The 17,405-nt window shown below is 37.1% G+C and overlaps 1 protein-coding gene across 2 annotated transcripts; it reads right to left on the bottom strand.

Moving 5' to 3' along the window:
• Positions 1–766: 766 nt before the first annotated feature.
• LOC311081123 (uncharacterized protein) lies at positions 767–15,539 on the bottom strand. Of its 2 annotated transcripts, XM_084111532.1 has the most exons (4): positions 15,475–15,498; positions 14,583–14,874; positions 9,572–9,682; positions 767–4,119 (listed from the first exon to the last, which is right to left on the bottom strand). In XM_084111532.1, the coding sequence occupies exon 4, from the start codon at positions 4,112–4,114 to the stop codon at positions 2,717–2,719; it is 1,398 nt and encodes a 465-aa protein (XP_083967658.1). In that variant the 5' UTR covers positions 4,115–4,119; positions 9,572–9,682; positions 14,583–14,874; positions 15,475–15,498; the 3' UTR covers positions 767–2,716. The 2 variants fall into 2 exon arrangements, with proteins under 2 accessions (XP_083967658.1, XP_083967657.1); XM_084111531.1 differs by lacking the exon at positions 9,572–9,682 and having other exon boundaries at positions 15,475–15,539.
• Positions 15,540–17,405: the final 1,866 nt, after the last annotated feature.

Below are 17,405 nucleotides of genomic sequence, written 5' to 3'. Positions count from 1 at the left end.
TTGGGCTCCCCTGCTCTAAAGTCTTGATGTATTGTCACCCTAGTAAAAAAAAAAAAACAGCCTATGCGGAAGTGGAAAAATATCTTCCTTGAGTGATAAGAAGAGTTTCGTTTCACCATTGAATGGATGAAAAGCACGTTAACAATTAAAATATCCACTGTAGCTGCAGCCCAACTTTATTCTAGCCTACACGTAGCACGTACACCTAGCAAGTGTTTAGCGTGTGTTGACGTGAACCATGGACATAACTGAAAGTTTATGCACTGGGATTTTGTTGGGATTCACTTAATATATCAGAGATTGCTGAGGGGTGTTTATAAATATCTGGGACATTTCTGGATGTTTCTTAATGACAGAGGTTAGGTACAGAGCAGCCTACACAATCGTTGAACTAGGATGGAGGCGTAAATTCAATAGCACAGTTTTTCAGCGCTTGTCAATCTCACCATTTATACAAAACTCTCAGACATTGACATTGCCTATTCATTGCCTTTTCATCCCTATTCATAGTGTAAATTCAGGACACACTTGTATCCTTCATAAAAATGTATTATTATATAAATATTAATTTTTTTCTTCTGAAAATCTGATGACATATTTTGCACACAGGTAAACATGCCCGATATCAGTAATTTCTGAAAATAAATTACAAAAGTAAAAAAAAAAAGTGTTTTGGAAAATAGCTCTTTATTTTGATTATCACAAAAATGTGTTTTCTATATAGACATATCGACATCGGTAAATATCGGTATCGGCCACAATTTTCACATCGGTGCATCACTACTTTAGAGTTTTCTGTTAAAATGGTGTTGTGTTAGCGGCCCCTAAGTTAATAAACAATGATCGTTGTGACGGAAGTAAATCAATCAAAACAAATTTTAGCTCGAAAATGACTTTATTCTAGACCTGCTATAAAGCCAAAACAATCTCTGTTACTTTAATTTCCTATTATCACTATAAAGCCGCTTTGGAACAATCTGTATTGTTAAAAGCGCTATATAAATGAAGATGACTTGACTTGACTTGAAAGTGGACAAAAGAGACAGATTAAAACATCAGCTGTAAACGGGAATGTGTCTCCCTCATCTACTTGTGATCCAATCAACCTAAATGCATCTTAATACCAGGTGTAAAGAGGGCTTTAGATTTATTTTCCACATTTCGAATGACCTTTCATCCTTTGGTGGCAACAAAGTTACCGAAGCAGCTCCATGGGAACCTAAAGTAAAGACGCAGGAGGAGTGAATCCATAACAACAGAGTCCCGGGGGACCAATGCCAATTAAAATATCCGAATGCTAATAAGAGTTTGACGATCGTAACAAAACATGGAGTTACCATTTGCCAAAAAAGCACCAAAAGCAGGCCTTGAGCTGAACAGGTACATAATGCACAAACAAACAAAGAAACTCCAAGCCAGACGACATGCTGACAAACACGCAGGCACCATCATATATCATAAATACAAATCAAATCAAATCAAATCAAATCAAGTATATTTGTATAGCGCTTTTCACAATACAGATTGTATCAAAGCAGCTTCACAGTATTAAAATAAAATAATACAACAAAGTTTGTTTCTAGTGGAATTTATTGATTGATAGAATAAAATTAAATATCCCCAAAATATCCCCAACTGAGCAAGCCAAAGGCAACAGTGGCAAGGAACCGAAAAACTCCATCAAGTGACCCAATTGTGGTTCTGATGTTTTCTATTTTCTCAGTGAAGAAGTTCATGAAATCATTACTACTAAACTGTAACGGGATATTTTGTTCGGGTGACGTCTGTTTATTTGTTAGTCTAGCCACGGTGTTAAATAAAAACCTAGGATTGTTTTGGTTGTTTTCTATTAGTTTGTGGAGATGCTCAGCCCTGGCCGTTTTTAGGGCCTTTTTATAACGTGACATACTGTCTTTACACGCGATTCTAAAGACCTCTAAATTAGTTTGTTTCCATTTACGCTCTAAATTACGGGTTTCTCTCTTTAGAACATGCGTAGTATTATTGTACCATGGTGCTTTAATTTTCTCTGTGACCTTTTTTAATCTAACGGGTGCAACAACATCCAATGTTCTAGAGAGAATGGTGCTCATAGTGCTAGTTAGTTCTTCTAGTTCTAACTAAGGGATAAACAATGAACTAAACAAGACAAGTGAAACCATAGAAACATGATTTGTAACTATAGACACAAATACACAAGAAATGTGAACTGAAACAAAAGAACAGAAAATATATCTAAATAACAGTCTCTACTAAGAAACTAAAAATACAGGAGGACTGTAACAAGTGCAAAGGAGATGGTCAGGTGTGGATGTACACAATGGGTGAATCACTTGTGATGAACATTCCAGGCTGGAGTCTTGTAGAAGACGAGTATCTGATACAAGCCACATTTAAAAGTCACGTGAATAGACTCACACAGAAAAAAAGACAACAAAACATTTTTATTGAAAATCAGATGTGAATATAGCCATAATTTCGCACAGATACATATTTTACTGGTTCCATTTTAAATTGCAGAGCCTCAGATCTGCATGACTTTTCAGGTGTATCTGTAAGCTTGATGACAAGAGAAAGGTTTTTGAAATTGCTCCTTCTTTGAACCTTGTCACACTGATAAACACAGCAATTACTTTCCAGAATGAGTTTGCAAATGCAGTTTCAGGTTTCTTTGATATGGGAAACTCTTCTCACACTGAAGACATGGGATATTCTATCATGTGTGAGTTATTATATGATTCTTATGGAGTTTCCTATTTGTGAAACTCTTTCCACACTGACGACAACTAAATTCTTTTGAGTGAATCCTCATGTGGCACTTAAGGTTATCTTTATATCTGAAACTCTTTTCACATTGGGCACATTTGAATGGCTTCTCTCCAGTGTGAATTCTCATGTGGTAATTAAGAGTTAATTTACGTCTGAAACTCTTTGTACACTGATTGCATGCAAATGGCTTTTCTCCAGTGTGAATATTCATGTGTTCCCTAAGGCTTTGTTCCCGTGTGAAGCCATTCCCGCACAGAGTGCAGGTGTAAGGCTTCCCTCCAGTGTGAATTCTCATGTGGGCATTAAGTTTTCCTTTTCTAGTAAAACTCACTCCACACAATTTGCAGATGTAAGGTTTCTCTACAGTGTGAATTTTCATGTGCCTGGTGAATGTTCTTTTCCGAGTGTAAGTCTTTTCGCACTGTTGGCAGGTGTAAGGCTTCTCTCCAGTGTGAATTCTCATGTGGACTTTAAGGCTTTCTTTTCGAGTGAAACTCTGTCCACACTGTTTGCAGGTATAAGGCGTCTCTCCAGTGTGAATTCTCATATGGACCTTAAGGTTTCCTTTTCCACTAAAACTCTTTCCACACTGTTCGCAGGTGAAAATACTCTCTCCAGTGTGAATTCTCATGTGGACTATAAGGCTTCCTTGTTGACTGAAACTCTTTCCACATTGTTGGCAGGTGTAAGGCTTCTCTCCAGTGTGAATTCTCATGTGAGCTTTAAGGTTTCCTTTATGTCTGAGACACTTTCCACACTGTTGGCAGGTGTACAGCTTCTCCACAGTGTGTATTTTCTTGTGGGCTATAAGGTTTCCTTTTTCAGTGAAACTCGTTCCACACTGTTGGCAGGTGAAATGCTTTTCTCCAGTGTGAATTGTCATGTGCCTATGAAGGTTTTCTCTTCGATTGAAACTCTGTCCACACTGTTGGCAGGTGTAAGGCTTCTCACCAGTGTGAATTCTCATGTGGACTTTAAGGTTTCCTTTTCCTCCGAAACTCTGTCCACACTGTTTGCAGGTGAAAAGGCTTGGTCTAGTGTGACTTCTCACGTGGACTATAAGGCTTCCTTGTTGATTAAAACTCTTTCCACATTGTTGGCAGGTGTAAGGCTTCTCTCCAGTGTGAATTCTCAGGTGGACATTAAGGTTTCCTTTATGTCTGAAACTCTTTCCACACTGTTGGCAGGTGAAATTACTTATAGTTCCTGTCTTTTGAGCTCTTTTATGTGAGGAAGTCTTTTTAGCCCGTGTCAATCTTTTTCCAGTCATGAAATCATGTTTATCATAATGTTCTTTCTCTTCTTCCATTTCATTAAGTTCATGACTCACTTCTTTCAGTGCCATCGGGTCTAGGGCCAGAAAAAAAAGAAAAGAAAAAAAGACAATCCAATTTAGACATTTAAAGCATCAAAACCAATAACATGTATGCTCTATACCAGGGAACGACAACTGGCGGCCCGCGGGCCAAAACTGGCCCGCCAGCAATATTTTCTGGCCCGCCGGATTATTTTGGAAGTCCTAAATGCTGCACAAAACTATTCCAATACTTGAGAAAAGCCGTAGTCGCGCGGCGCGGGATTACATTTTAAAGTAGGCTATAACTGTGCGTTCACACCGGCCGCGAATAGCGCGGCAAATTCGCGCCTGCCGCGTCTAGTTATATGCTTGACCACTTTGTGTGCATTCGCGCGTCAAAAGACGGTAGCGGTCAGAAGTCTGGTGTACTTTGGACGGAGCGGGCGGTCTGACTGACAATAGCCCACTCCCGACATCTTTTGACAGCGTATCCGCGCTTAATTCTGACCACCTGTACACCTCTGAGGAGCTGTTTGGTACTGAAACCATTGTCAGTCAACAACATTCTTTTTTTGCAAGGATGTTTGAAATAGTTCGGCAGAAAATAGCCTACTTCATTTCTCAGTAGGGCAATATGATTTTCGTTTATGTTGCTTTGAAATTTGAGTGGGCTTTGTCCTATTCAATTTATGTTATTTATATTTCATACATTTTTCCTGTGGCATTTTTTTTCTCTGCTGACAGTAGGCTACGATGTTAAAATAATATTTTATGTTGACACAAACACAATTTTTGTATAGCCATTTAGAATTGTTATAGGCTACTTAATCTCTCTCTTTCCGTTAGAGACATTTGAATGTGAGATTATGGAAACGAGATCTAAATTTTGCGGACTGTCAGGTCGGGAAATAAAGCGGGTGAACACCGAGTGTATTTTAAGCGGTTGCTGAATAGAACCTTGTGGGAGCGGGACGGAAAAAACAGTCCCGCGCAGACCTTCTTAAACCTTAGGTGTGTGTCCCGAATAAATAATAATAATAAAAAAGTAATAAAGTTCAAAAGTCGGACTGTAAGCGAATGAGGCATGATTGCTATTCACATGCACCTTTATTAAAATGGCTGTAATCTGTTACCACAATAGTAGGCTACTTGATCTGTTTAAAATGATTTCCTTGATATATCATGCCTAAGGTGTTAAATTCAAAATTAAAATTTGTCTAATCCAGTAATTAATTTTTTCTATTTTTGATCTGAGCACAATCAGAAAACCCGTCATTTTTTTTTTTTTTTCATTTTAGTTCAGGAAATAAATAATGGAAAAACAAGTCGTTTTTCATCTTTTTATTTTTGGTTTTAATTTGAAAATAAAAATAAAAAACGATTGAACGAATGATCCACGGACGTGACGGACCCATCATATTCCGCGATTATAGGCCTATATAAGAGTATTTAATTTGTATCCATAGGCCCACTCTGTGTAGCTGGCCCGCCATCTACTGGCTAAAAAAAATATTGGCCCGCGACCAAAGTTACTTGCCGACCCCTGCTCTATACCCTATTCTATCCTACACTGTCTTGCAGAGTTAAGTCTCATTGCTAATCAAATACACCTACCTGTAAATTTACAAGCAGTCCTGAAGACTAAAGACATTTTGGGGTTGGGTTAAATTTGCATTCGAGTTTGGTCCTGGAGGGCCACTATTTTAGTTTAGCTCCATCCTTGATCAGAGTTGCCCATCCCATCTGTAGATCTTCCCCAATACACCAGTGGTTTTAAAACCGGGACCTAGGAACCCACCACTGCACATTTTGCCCCTTATTCATCACATTAAGATCATTAGCTTGTTAGGAGAGATCTGACATTGGAGGAATTTGTAGCTTTAAATCGCAAACTACAATTCCTGTTCATCAATAAGTTGAGAACCGGAATAAACCTAAATATACTAGAGTGAATCAAATTAATTGAAACGTGAACTAATCAAATAGTAGTAGAATATGTTTGCTGTCGTAATGATGACAGTAGCACACACAAAATTAGTAGCTGTTCCGTGCTCTGGTGCATTTTGCGGAGCAATCACACTAGTCAAACGAACCAGACTTAGGGGGTCAAACGTTTTGGGGCACGGTTCAGATCGCCTAGTGTAAGTACATCCTTAATGTTTTGTACATCCTTAATGTTTTGATTTTGATAAAAAGTTTTAATTTCAAAAATCTTTATCACCCAGGGACAGTAGTTCTTAACTCCTTCCCCACCAATGATGAGATTATCACTCATTTATGACACAATGCTCTCCTGCCATTGATGAAAGTGAAAATCAATAAAAATGCTTGTGGTGGATGGCAACTTAAATAAAAAAACTAAAAAAATTCTGACAGTGAAAGAATGAATGCTTATGAGATGTGCTTTTCTCAGCACAGAATAGGAATGCAATAAACACTCTAGATCAGGTGTGGCCAGTGTCGGTCCTAGAGAGCCAAAATCCTAAAGTTTTGCTCCAACCCCTGATAAAAACTCACCTGTCTGTAGCTTTCTAGTAACCCTCAAGACCTCGATTAGCTTGTTCAGGTGTTTTTGATAAGGTTTTGAGAAAAACTCTTCAGGACTGTGGCTCTCCAGAACTGATGTTGGCCACCCCTGCACTAGATGTCCTGTTCCTGGAAATCTACCTTTCCTGCAGAGTTCAGCTCCAACCCATAATGTTTCCTGGGGTGCCTTTATAATGTTAGTATGTTTTTTAGATAAAAAAATTGTCAGAATACGACATGGCTTGGTCCATAAACTTTTCCTTTATGCAGACGATTTGTTATTGTACGTCTCCGACACCATAGCTACTTTCCCCCTATACTATCTGTTCTAGAACAGTTTGGCTGCCTATCAGGGTACAAGTTACAACTTTCAAAAAAGCCAGTTATTTTTTGTTAACCAATTGGCTAAATCTCTTCCTCATTCTTCATTCCCCTTTAAATTAGCCTTGGATGGGTTTAAATATCTGGGGATATTTCTCACCGGTTCGCTTAAAGACTTGTTTTTTAAGAACTTTACACCACTTTTGGAAAAATGCAAGTCAGAAATTGCTAGGTGGCGTTCCCTTTCCCTTTCTGAAATAGGTTGTGCAAACCAAATTAAAATGGTTATCCTGACGAAGTTTTTGTATCTTTTCCAGCATCTTCCAGTCTGCATTAATAAATCCTTTTTCGCTAATTTAGCAAAGCTCATTATCATTTAAAGACACGTGCACTTAAATGGCGTTAACAGAGCTGTTTTTGACCAGGTAAAATGAGTGTTTTCTTACAATACTAATGAGAACTTTTAATTAAAGTATATTACAAACTTTTAATTTAGACCCTAAAGAATCATATTAGCTTGTACAAAAATGGCATTATATGACCCCTTTAAAAGTTGTGCCTCCAGTCCGCCCTGGGTGCATATAGAGATATCTTCCTCTTGTTATTTACTTTCTAATATCTGCTCCCAGCTTCCCCTTGGGGTACACAAAATCCAATAGTTATTAATACTATTAAGATTTGGCATCAATTCAGAAAACAATTTGGTCTACATAGAGAATCGATTCATATGCCAATTTCAAATAATCACTTATTTTCCCCGTCCCTTTCAGACAGCTTCTTTGATATTTGTGCAGCTAAGGGTCTCTCTACTCTAAATGACCTGTATGAAAACGAAGTCTTCTCCTCTTTCTCTTCTTTATCAGCTAAATTTAACCTTCCTAATAGTCATCATTTTTTTTCAAGTGAGGCACTTTATTCAAAAGTTATTTCCCCATTTTCCCAATCGTCCACCCGAATCAGAAATTGATTCAGTTCTCACCTTCGACTCTGGTCAAAGACGACTGATTTCAACCATTTATAGTAAAATAATCTCCAATTGACTCCCTTAAACTAATCTGGAAGCAAGATTTGGGCATTGACATTTCCGTTGATCAGTGGAAAAACATTCTCAGTTTAGTTCACTCTTCATCTATTTGTGCTAGACATGCCCTAATACAATGTAAAGTGCTTCACAGAGCTCATTTCACTAATGCCAGACTGGCTAAATTGTTTCCTAACAGAAGTGATGCATCAGACTATTGGTCCAACATTTTCAGAACTCTCTCACAGGCCCTCAATTACACTATTGTCCCTAATTCCTTGACTGTCATGTTCGGCCTTTCCCCAATCACATGTATACCAGCTACAGCGCACTGCGTCATTGCCTTTACTAAAAAAAAACTAAAAAAATAATAAGTCACTGGTTCTTCAGAGGCTCGGATGAAGGAACTAAAAAAATACTTGTGTGTTCATTTGTACATCCAAACACTGAGCAACTGCCATGCTTCGCTCGTTTGCAAGCCATGATGTCTCTCGAGCAAAAACCAATATCGCGCTCGCGCAGCTCATTTTCTCATGGGCGGGCCAAATTCTCTGGGCAGGCAAAGCAGAGAAAGTGGAGGTTACCTTTCCCCTTATGACGACATATCGGGAATTGAGTAGGTTGACTCGGATTTAAAAGCGTGCACCACGACTATAAAAAGCCATAATCAATGGAGCTCCGAAATTACGATTCACCATGGCAATCACCCGTCAAAAAGACGTCTGCTACTTCCAAGTCAATACGCAAGTAGCAAAAAGGAACAAGGCAAGTAGAATGAAAATTCAGTAATATAAAGACAGCAGGCTACTACATCTTTCTGACTTGTGTACTGATTCTTTATAGTTATGTTATGTTCTTTTGCACTTTAATCTATTTGAAACATTTTTTTACTTTATACATTTTGTGTATTCTTTAAAAGTAGGCCACTGTTGTTTAAGGTTCTTTTTGTTGTATTGTAGAAATACTTAAGCCCTATTCGGACCGGATTGGCTTAAAGCTACAATATGTAAAAAAAAAAAATCCCGCTAGGGGTCGCTAACCTCTTACAATAAAAAAGGCATAGGTTGATGGGACTTTTCGTCATGCTGAAGGATCTAATAATGTTTATAGATGATGAATACATTGATGTTTTTAACGTGACTGTGGTATGAAGCAGGGCGTGATTGCTAATCAGAGACAGATATCAGCGCCACATTCGAGTCCCTCGGATATACATACCCGAATGTGCATCTCAGTAATCATCACTGACAATGTCAGTAAAGATTACGGCGACTTTTACCTTCTGTATAAAGTTCCAGAAAAATTACCTTGGGTAATACTAATCCCGTGCGAATAGACCAGCTGTAAATGTATGTAAATATTCCGTAATTTCCTGTTTAAAATATTTTTCTGCAGTTTTTCAAAGTATGGAGGCTCATGAAAAAGCATTCAGTTGCGTTCTAGGCGGTGGCACATCAAGTCTGTGGCAAAACTCAAGTGTTTACCACAGCATTCATATCAAAAAGAAGGTCGAAAGCACTTGTGAGAGGCATGAAACTTCTATTTTAGGTAATTGCCTATTTCCACTTGAATCCAAGCAGAATTTAATTAAAGGGATAGTTCACTTTGAAATTAATTTTTGATATGTTTTAGCTTACCTCAAGGGCATCCAAGATGTAGGTGTCTTTGTTTCCGCAGTAGTTTCAATTTTGATATTTTTAGGTCAAACCGTTCTTGTCTGTCAGTCATATAATGCAGGTCAATGGTCACTGTCTCAAAACACAAGCACAGAGTCCAAATTAAAACAATTCCCCATCGTCCAAATGAAACAATTCCCCATCATAAGTACACATTGATGGCCTAAGACACGAAACGAGCGGTTTGTGTGAGAAAACGAACAGTATTTATATTGTTGTTATCTCTTGAAAACAGCACACGTCCAAATGATCTGACGGCGCGGGCGGGTATAGATATACATAGATGCCGCCTTGGCTACGGTTTCGTCCCAATGAACTGCAGTAGCGAAGGCGACATCTAGTGTATACATCTATACCCGCCTGCGGGCAGGTATAGATATATACACTAGATGTCGCTTGGCTACGGTTTCGTTCCAATGAACTGCAGTAGCCAAGGTGACGTCTATTGTATATATCTATACCCGCCCGCGCCGTCAGATCATTTGGACGTGTGCTGTTTTCAAGAGATAACAACAATATAAATACTGTTCGTTTTCTCACACAAACCGCTCGTTTCGTGTCTTAGGCCATCAATGTGTACTTTGATGGGGAATTGTTTCATTTGGACGATGGGGAATTGTTTTCATTTGGACTTTGTGCATGCTCTTTGAGACAGTGACCATCGACCTGCATTATATGACTGACAGACAAGAACGGTTTGACCTAAAAATATCAAAATTAAAACTACTGCGGAAACAAAGACACCTACATCTTGGATGCCCTTGAGGTAAGCTAAAACATATCAAAAAATAATTTCAAAGTGAACTATCCCTTTAAGACATCATTAGACCAGACCTAACTGTTATAGGTTATATATCTGTTTGTGCATGTGATATCAGGAAGCAACGTAATACAGGAAGATGACGGCGGTGCCAAGTTAAAACCAAAGTACCCCTCCCACTTCTGCCAGTTTTACTGAGATTTCTTATCCCGTGTGAATTGGCCATTATTATTACAGATGTCCTTTGGTAAAATTACATTACTCCATCTACCCTTGCAAAACTAATCCCATCTGAATAGGGTTTAAAGGAGAAGTTCACTTTTAAAATGAAAATTCTGTCATCATATACTCACCCTCATGTTGTTTCAAACCTGTATGAATTTCTTTCTTCTGCTGAACAGAAAGGAAGATATTTAGAAGATTATCAGTAACCAGACAGTTTTTGGGTCCCATTGACTTCCATAGTATTTTTTCTCCTACTATGGAAGTCATTGGGACCCAAAAACTGTCTGGTTACTGATAATCTTCTAAATATCTTCTTTTCTGTTCATCAGAAGAAAGAAATTCATACAGGTTTGAAACAACATGAGGGTGAGTATATGATGACAGAATTTTCATTTTAAAAGTGAACTTCTCCTTTAATTTATCTACCCTGTAAAGCCTGAAATAATTAAATATTAGTCAGATTTAAAAAAAAAAATAAATAAATTAAAATGGAACATTTTTTTTTTACCTGTAGACAAAATATAAAAGAAAAAAAGTTTGTCATGTATTTAATATCCCAGGTTTTTATGGCCCATTATATGCTGAGAATATGAAGGGAAGGTACATTTTTATATTTTAAAACACAAAGCAATGCAATAGGCCTACATAATGATTGAGAGATGAACAAATAAATGTTGCTCAAAATCCTGCTGTATCATATTTGATACATAGGCTATATAAAATTGATTGATACTTTTAAAATATACAACATTTTCTAAAGGGGGAGCATAGACCCCTCTAGAGCAGGAGTTCTCAAACTATCTGGAGATAGGGACCCCTCATAGGGTAGAAAAAATTCCAAGGACCCCCTCATAACTGCAACAAAAATGTAATAGCTAAATCGTGTGCGTGCGTGCGTGTGTGTGTGTGTGTGTGTCTGTGTCTGTGTCTGTGTGTGTGTGTGTGTGTGTGTGTGTGAGTGAGAGAGAGAGAGAGAGAGAGAGAGAGAGAGAGAGAGAGAGAGAGAGAATATGGAAGCTTGTTTCCACCACAGAATAAAACATTTTAAAAGATAATTGCAACTTTTTATCTCACAATTGCGAGTTTATATCTCGCAATTCTGACTTTAGTTCTCACAGTTGCGAGATGTAAAGTCAGAATTGCATGAAATAAAGTCGCAATTGCGTGTTATAAAGTCAGAATTGTGTGCGAAATAAAGTCGCAATTGCATGATATAAAGTCAATTCGGAATTTTTTTCTTGCAATTGCGACTTTATATCACGCAATTCTGACTTTATAATACGCAATTGGGAGATATAAAGTCAGAATTGCATGATATAAAGTCGCAATTGCGTGTTATAAAGTCAGAATTGTGAGATATAAACTATTCTGAGGCTAAAAAAAAGTCTGTCTTTTTTCCCTTAGAATTGGACTTTATATCTCACAATTCTGAGAAAATATGTCAGAATTGCGAGATATAAAGTCAGAATTGCGAGATATAAAGTCAGAATTGCAAGATATAAAGTCAGAATTGCGAGATATAAAGTCAGAATTGCGTGATATAAAGTCGCAATTGCGAGAAAAAAAGTCAGAATTCTGACTTTATAAGACGCAATTGCAACCTTATTTCACACAATTCTGACTTTATATCTCGCAATTCTGACTTTATAGCACGCAATTGCGACTTTATTTCACGCAATTCTGACTTTATTTCTCAGAATTGCAAGATTAATTGCGTAAACTCGCAATTGTGAGATAAAAAGGTCGCAATTATTTTTTAAAAAACAGCAAAATTTCAAAGTGGCTTGTTTGGTACATATTTTTTTCATGTAGCTCCATGTAGCTCTCTTGGTCTCAGCCCCTCATCGCTATCAGATGGGTCTGACCCAACAAAAATCCAGTTTGGCGCTGTTTGACAATGGGCGCGCACTTCAGAACACGCTCAGAAAAAGTGCATCATGTCAGAACAGAATGCCAATGAAATGTTTACCCGGCAAAGCTTTAAAGCACGAGCAAATAATGAACTTTTGTAACTCTACCGCTGCAATTAACATGTGATGTGAATGTACGTCGAGTTTTACAGTATTGGGACAGAGGCGCCAGAACTGCAGCTGATAGAATGTGCGCTGTTGCACGATACTGTCATATTTTAGTTTCCATTCTTATTGTGTTTCCACAGCAATGTTAGTGAGTAAATCTACTGAAATGGCCACCATAACAGTGGAGTGTGATGTGTAAGATGTAGGGCTACAACATCTTTAAATTAGCTTACTATTAATATTATTTGAAGTTAACATAATAAAATACGTAGACGTACACCAAAAAACTAGTTCAATTCCAGCGTTATGGACGTGACATTTGCAGTCAAAACTTGAAATATAAATTATCAGAAAATGCATTTAATATTGAAACGTCTGTTTATATACTCCCTTAATAAAGGAGTCCAAACATTAGAAAAATATCACTCTACACATGCGTTTTATATTTAATATGAGGGAAATACACGTGACGTGACACAAAAAAGCTTTAACTTTTAAGCAAAATATTTTTTTTAGTAATTCTATAAATTACACTGCGCAAAACAAAAGTAATATTACTCACCGGATGAAGAAGGGTCGGCCTCCACAGAGCATAAAATATTCTTTTTATTTTATTTTTCGTGATCGCATTTATGAGGAAAAAAACAATGTACGGATGTGACAGTTCTCCATTAAGGACGTGAGCGCTCTGAAAGCGACTTTAAAACTTTCACAGAGACCTCAAACAGAACGAACAAAGCCTTTCTTTAAAGTGAATTTCGTTTTTTATTAATTATATCTTAATTTTAATCAACGTTTCATCAACCAATTGGCTTTATGCCCAGCTGCACTACTTCCTGAACTTCAGCCAGCTCCTTTGTTTCCTGTCTGCCATTATTGGACAAACTGATTAATCCAGGCGTGCCTGACCTCAATAACAATAATCAGACACACCTGGATAGTAGAAAATAGATAATCATGACACGGAGTCGCCGGCGAGTGAACTGGACTCTTGTCTCATAAATGAACCAAAACTCAGCGTATAAGGTACTTGCCTCACAGACCTGAGATATATATAGAAATCTTGACACGTCTTCTTTTAAACAGAACAATTCAAAACGAAATAAAACAGACTGTTCTCTGCTTATGTAATCAGTATGAAAAGTGCATTTCTCTCTGGCACGTTCACTACAGCGAAGATCGCGAGTCAGCATCATCAAGATCTCAAAACTCCTCCGGTAGCCTCTTAAATAAAAAAGTCCCTAATGTAAAAGCCGAATGTTCATTGGTCTAACGTTACACATGCGGGAGTAATGACGATGGGCCCTGCACTTTCTCCGGGTATGTTTATAATTTATAGCAAACTTTCCACAGACCCCCAGGCAGTGCGCCGCGGACCCCACTTTGAGAACCACTGCTCTAGAGGACCTGACAACCCCAGTTTCACAAAATCCTGTTCAAAAAAAATTTTTTTTTTGGTGTTACATTTGAAATAAAATGTTGAAATTATATTTTTAAGTTAATATCACTGTTCTCCTTTTAGAAATTACAGAACCCAATGGTTCTTGAGGTCAGAAAAGTAATAAAATGGTTAGAAGAATGTTGACTGTTGTGTATTTTCACTAAAAACTACACAAGAAAGAGCGCAAATATTGTCACAAATTTTTGAGAAAAGCCGCTACGAAACTAGACATTTTAGGCCGCAAAAATCAGTCAGTTTGGGATTAAACAAAATCCCTCCAGTTCAGTATGATACTATAGAAGTACAATGATACATTTTATAGAACATTTAAATTTTATACAGACTTTTTCATTGCTCTCTATTCAGAAGTAGATATTGGGTTAAATGTTAAACATTATTATTTTGTTTAGGCTACTTCTGTATTAATCTCTGTATGATTATACTTCTGCTATATTCTCCATTTCTGTAGAGTTGGGACATTTTAATAAAGATGAAATGACTGAGTTCAGCTTTGAGAATGAAACCAACCTGTTTGTTCCTCAGTTTCTTCATGTTTGACTCTGAATGTTTCTTCAATCCCCATGTCTTCAATCTCCTCTTTGATAAACGCCATCTTTATGTCTTCAATCTCCTCTTTAATAAACGCCATATTTATGTCTTCAGTCTCCTCTTTAATAAACACCATCTTTATAATAGTCACGTGGATCTCAGTCGCTTCACCAGGAGTTTTTCTGTGTGTTTATCCGTTTTAAGATGAGAATTAACAGAAAGAAAATAAATCCACACGTCTCAATCAGCTCTAGTTCAGTAGTTCAGTTCACTGGTAAGAGAGTCAGTCAGAAAGAGAGTTAATGGACTTAAATGATCTGATTAGAGTATAAAACACTCAAAACTAACTCTACAAACTAATATAAGAACACAAACTATACTGGCACTTCACATTTAGATATTTATGACCTACATTTTAGCCAATATTTAAATGATTACACTTTCATGAAAACATTAGCAGTTGTTTTGTAAAAGCTGTCATTACACATGTTAAGTGTTTGTTGTTCTCGTTCATGTGTCGTGATTTAAACTATTCGAATCACTGAATCATTTCGCAAATTATTTGATTCAATTGACTCGGAGTATCGAAAAGCTCGGTTTCTCCATCACTACTGACCAGTGACTGAATTTGTGTTTATGATAAACTGATTCACAATAAAGGGGAGTGAAATGAGACTTAAGTTTACTGTTTCTCATGTGTGGATGCGCTTTACTCACAAAAAATATCCTTCATTAAAGTCAGATAAAGCCTTACAATGTTAATCAATACTAAATAACTAATTTCAAATCGTTTGAAAAATAAAGTAAATAAATAACAAATAGGCTACTGCACGGTTTATATCGATTTAAACATTAAATTCTTGAAACAAACCTTTCTTTAGTCGAATCCCAACAGATGAATGAGCGCAGCGCAGCCTTATGACGTCATGTCACCGCACCAAATTAAAAGTCCTGTTCACACTCCGCTGTCTAAAATCACAAACGTGCATTGAAATGTACTATTTTTACCAGATAATCCCTGCATTAAAATTGTTACAAATGTGATGAAAACAAACATGCTAAAAAGAGTGTATGAGTTCATAAAGCAGAGTTAATGTGTCCGAATTGAAATACATATAAGAGTCTGTGTGTTTTTAACAAATTTGAAAAATATGGACATATTAAGTTCATTTGAGTGTAAAAACAATAGGTTAGTTATACAATAGGTTATCCTTTTTTTTTTTCTTCTTCTTTTTTTTTTTTTGCAAGTTGCTGCTATGTAGTGATTCAAATTCGGGGTGTGGGTGGCTTTTAAAAGAGACTTTTGATTAACTTATATGGCTTTTATATGGTTGTCAGGTTTGATGTTGGCTGCTGTTTGAAGAAAATCAAAAAGGAAGTAAAATAAATAATCACCAAATACCTATAGACCACTTCAACAGCCATTCACCAGTTTAAGGAAGTGACGTCTTTGTTCCTTGGACGTTTCCGGTTAGTTGTCGAGCGCATTCAAAACAGTGGCGGGATGTGCTTGATGTACAGTGGGATTGTAATAATTTATTTAATCCTGCTATTTAAAATGTCAAAATTAAAATTAAGGGGGTCGCACACCGAACGAGAAGCACAGCGCCGCATCTCGTCACTTCTAGGACAACACGAGGAATCGCACACTGGACACACACTTTCTCAGTTTATGGCCAGCAATATTATTATGTTTAAGGACATTATGAAATTAAGATAATGTCTGTACTATGTTATGATTGTACTGTACAATTGAATACAATAGTTGCTTAACAGGGCTGCCAACTTTTGAGTTTAGCTTGGAGTGAGATTTTTATTTTTTTTTTTTTGGCGTGGCGGGACCGGGGATTTATGTAAAAACAAATATTGCATCACAATAAGTGTAATTGTGATTGTCAAAACATTTGGTAACTAAATAGAATTTTATAAAGTTTAGTGACAACATATTACAATGTTTACATTGTCTGACAATGACTGGTTGGATAGAGTTTTTATTGCTTGACAAAAATTTCAAGATTTCAATTCCATTCTTGTGATTTGATTCCGATTTTGATTCAATATTGACTAATTTGGATACATGTTTATTTTAAATTTTATTTTAAAAAAAATCTCACCTAATGCTGTAAACATAGAGGGCCCAATCTGCTGGTATTATTAAAGGTTAAAAATAACAAATTAAATTAAATATAATGCAGTTTTTGTTATAATAACAATTATTTAATGACATAAGTAAAAATATAATAAATATGTAATATAGTGCTCAGCAAAATCTCCTTTCTAGCTATTTTTTCTATTCAGTTAACATGCTATTGTCACGGTTCATGAATCGGCTGTCTCACGCTGATGTGTCTGCGTGAGTGTAATTGTGTGGGTGTGGTTACTCGTTGTGTTGATTAGTGTCTCCAGCTGTCATCAATCCCAGTTCCCTTTATATGCCCAGTAATTTCCCTCTCATGTTGTCAGATCGTTGTGGTTGTTCATCGGTGTGTGTCCTGTGCTCGTGCCTCGTCTACAAGGTTCCTCGTCTGGATTTCGTCAGTTCTTTGTGTCGTCTGGATTTCGTCAGTTCTTCGTGTCGTCTGGATGTTCCACAGTTCCTGGGTTTCACTCGTGCACGCTGACCACCGCACCACCACCGGATCGCCATCTCGTCCCTGTTTCAACTGCCACCTGAGTGTTTGTCCCCGACCTGTGTCTCTACATCTGACCACTTATAATAAACTGAGATTTTACTTGCATCTTGCATCCTCCTGTTATTTCCTCACAGCTATGGTCATTAAATGGCTTCTCTGAGGTAAATGT

The sequence above is a fragment of the Abramis brama genome (genome assembly GCF_963993115.1).
Source record: "Abramis brama genome assembly, chromosome: 4".
Taxonomy (NCBI): domain Eukaryota; kingdom Metazoa; phylum Chordata; class Actinopteri; order Cypriniformes; family Leuciscidae; genus Abramis; species Abramis brama.
This window is presented reverse-complemented; position numbering and strand designations above follow the sequence as displayed.

Bases quoted from the DNA above. Each gene is read 5' to 3' on its own strand.
- LOC311081123 (XM_084111531.1), bottom strand. From the start codon at position 14,739: ATGGTGTTTATTAAAGAGGAGACTGAAGACATAAATATGGCGTTTATT. The intron at 4,120-14,582 runs GTTGGTTTCATT...TTCTGGCCCTAG, and splicing joins AGAAACTGAGGAACAAACAG to ACCCGATGGCACTGAAAGAA.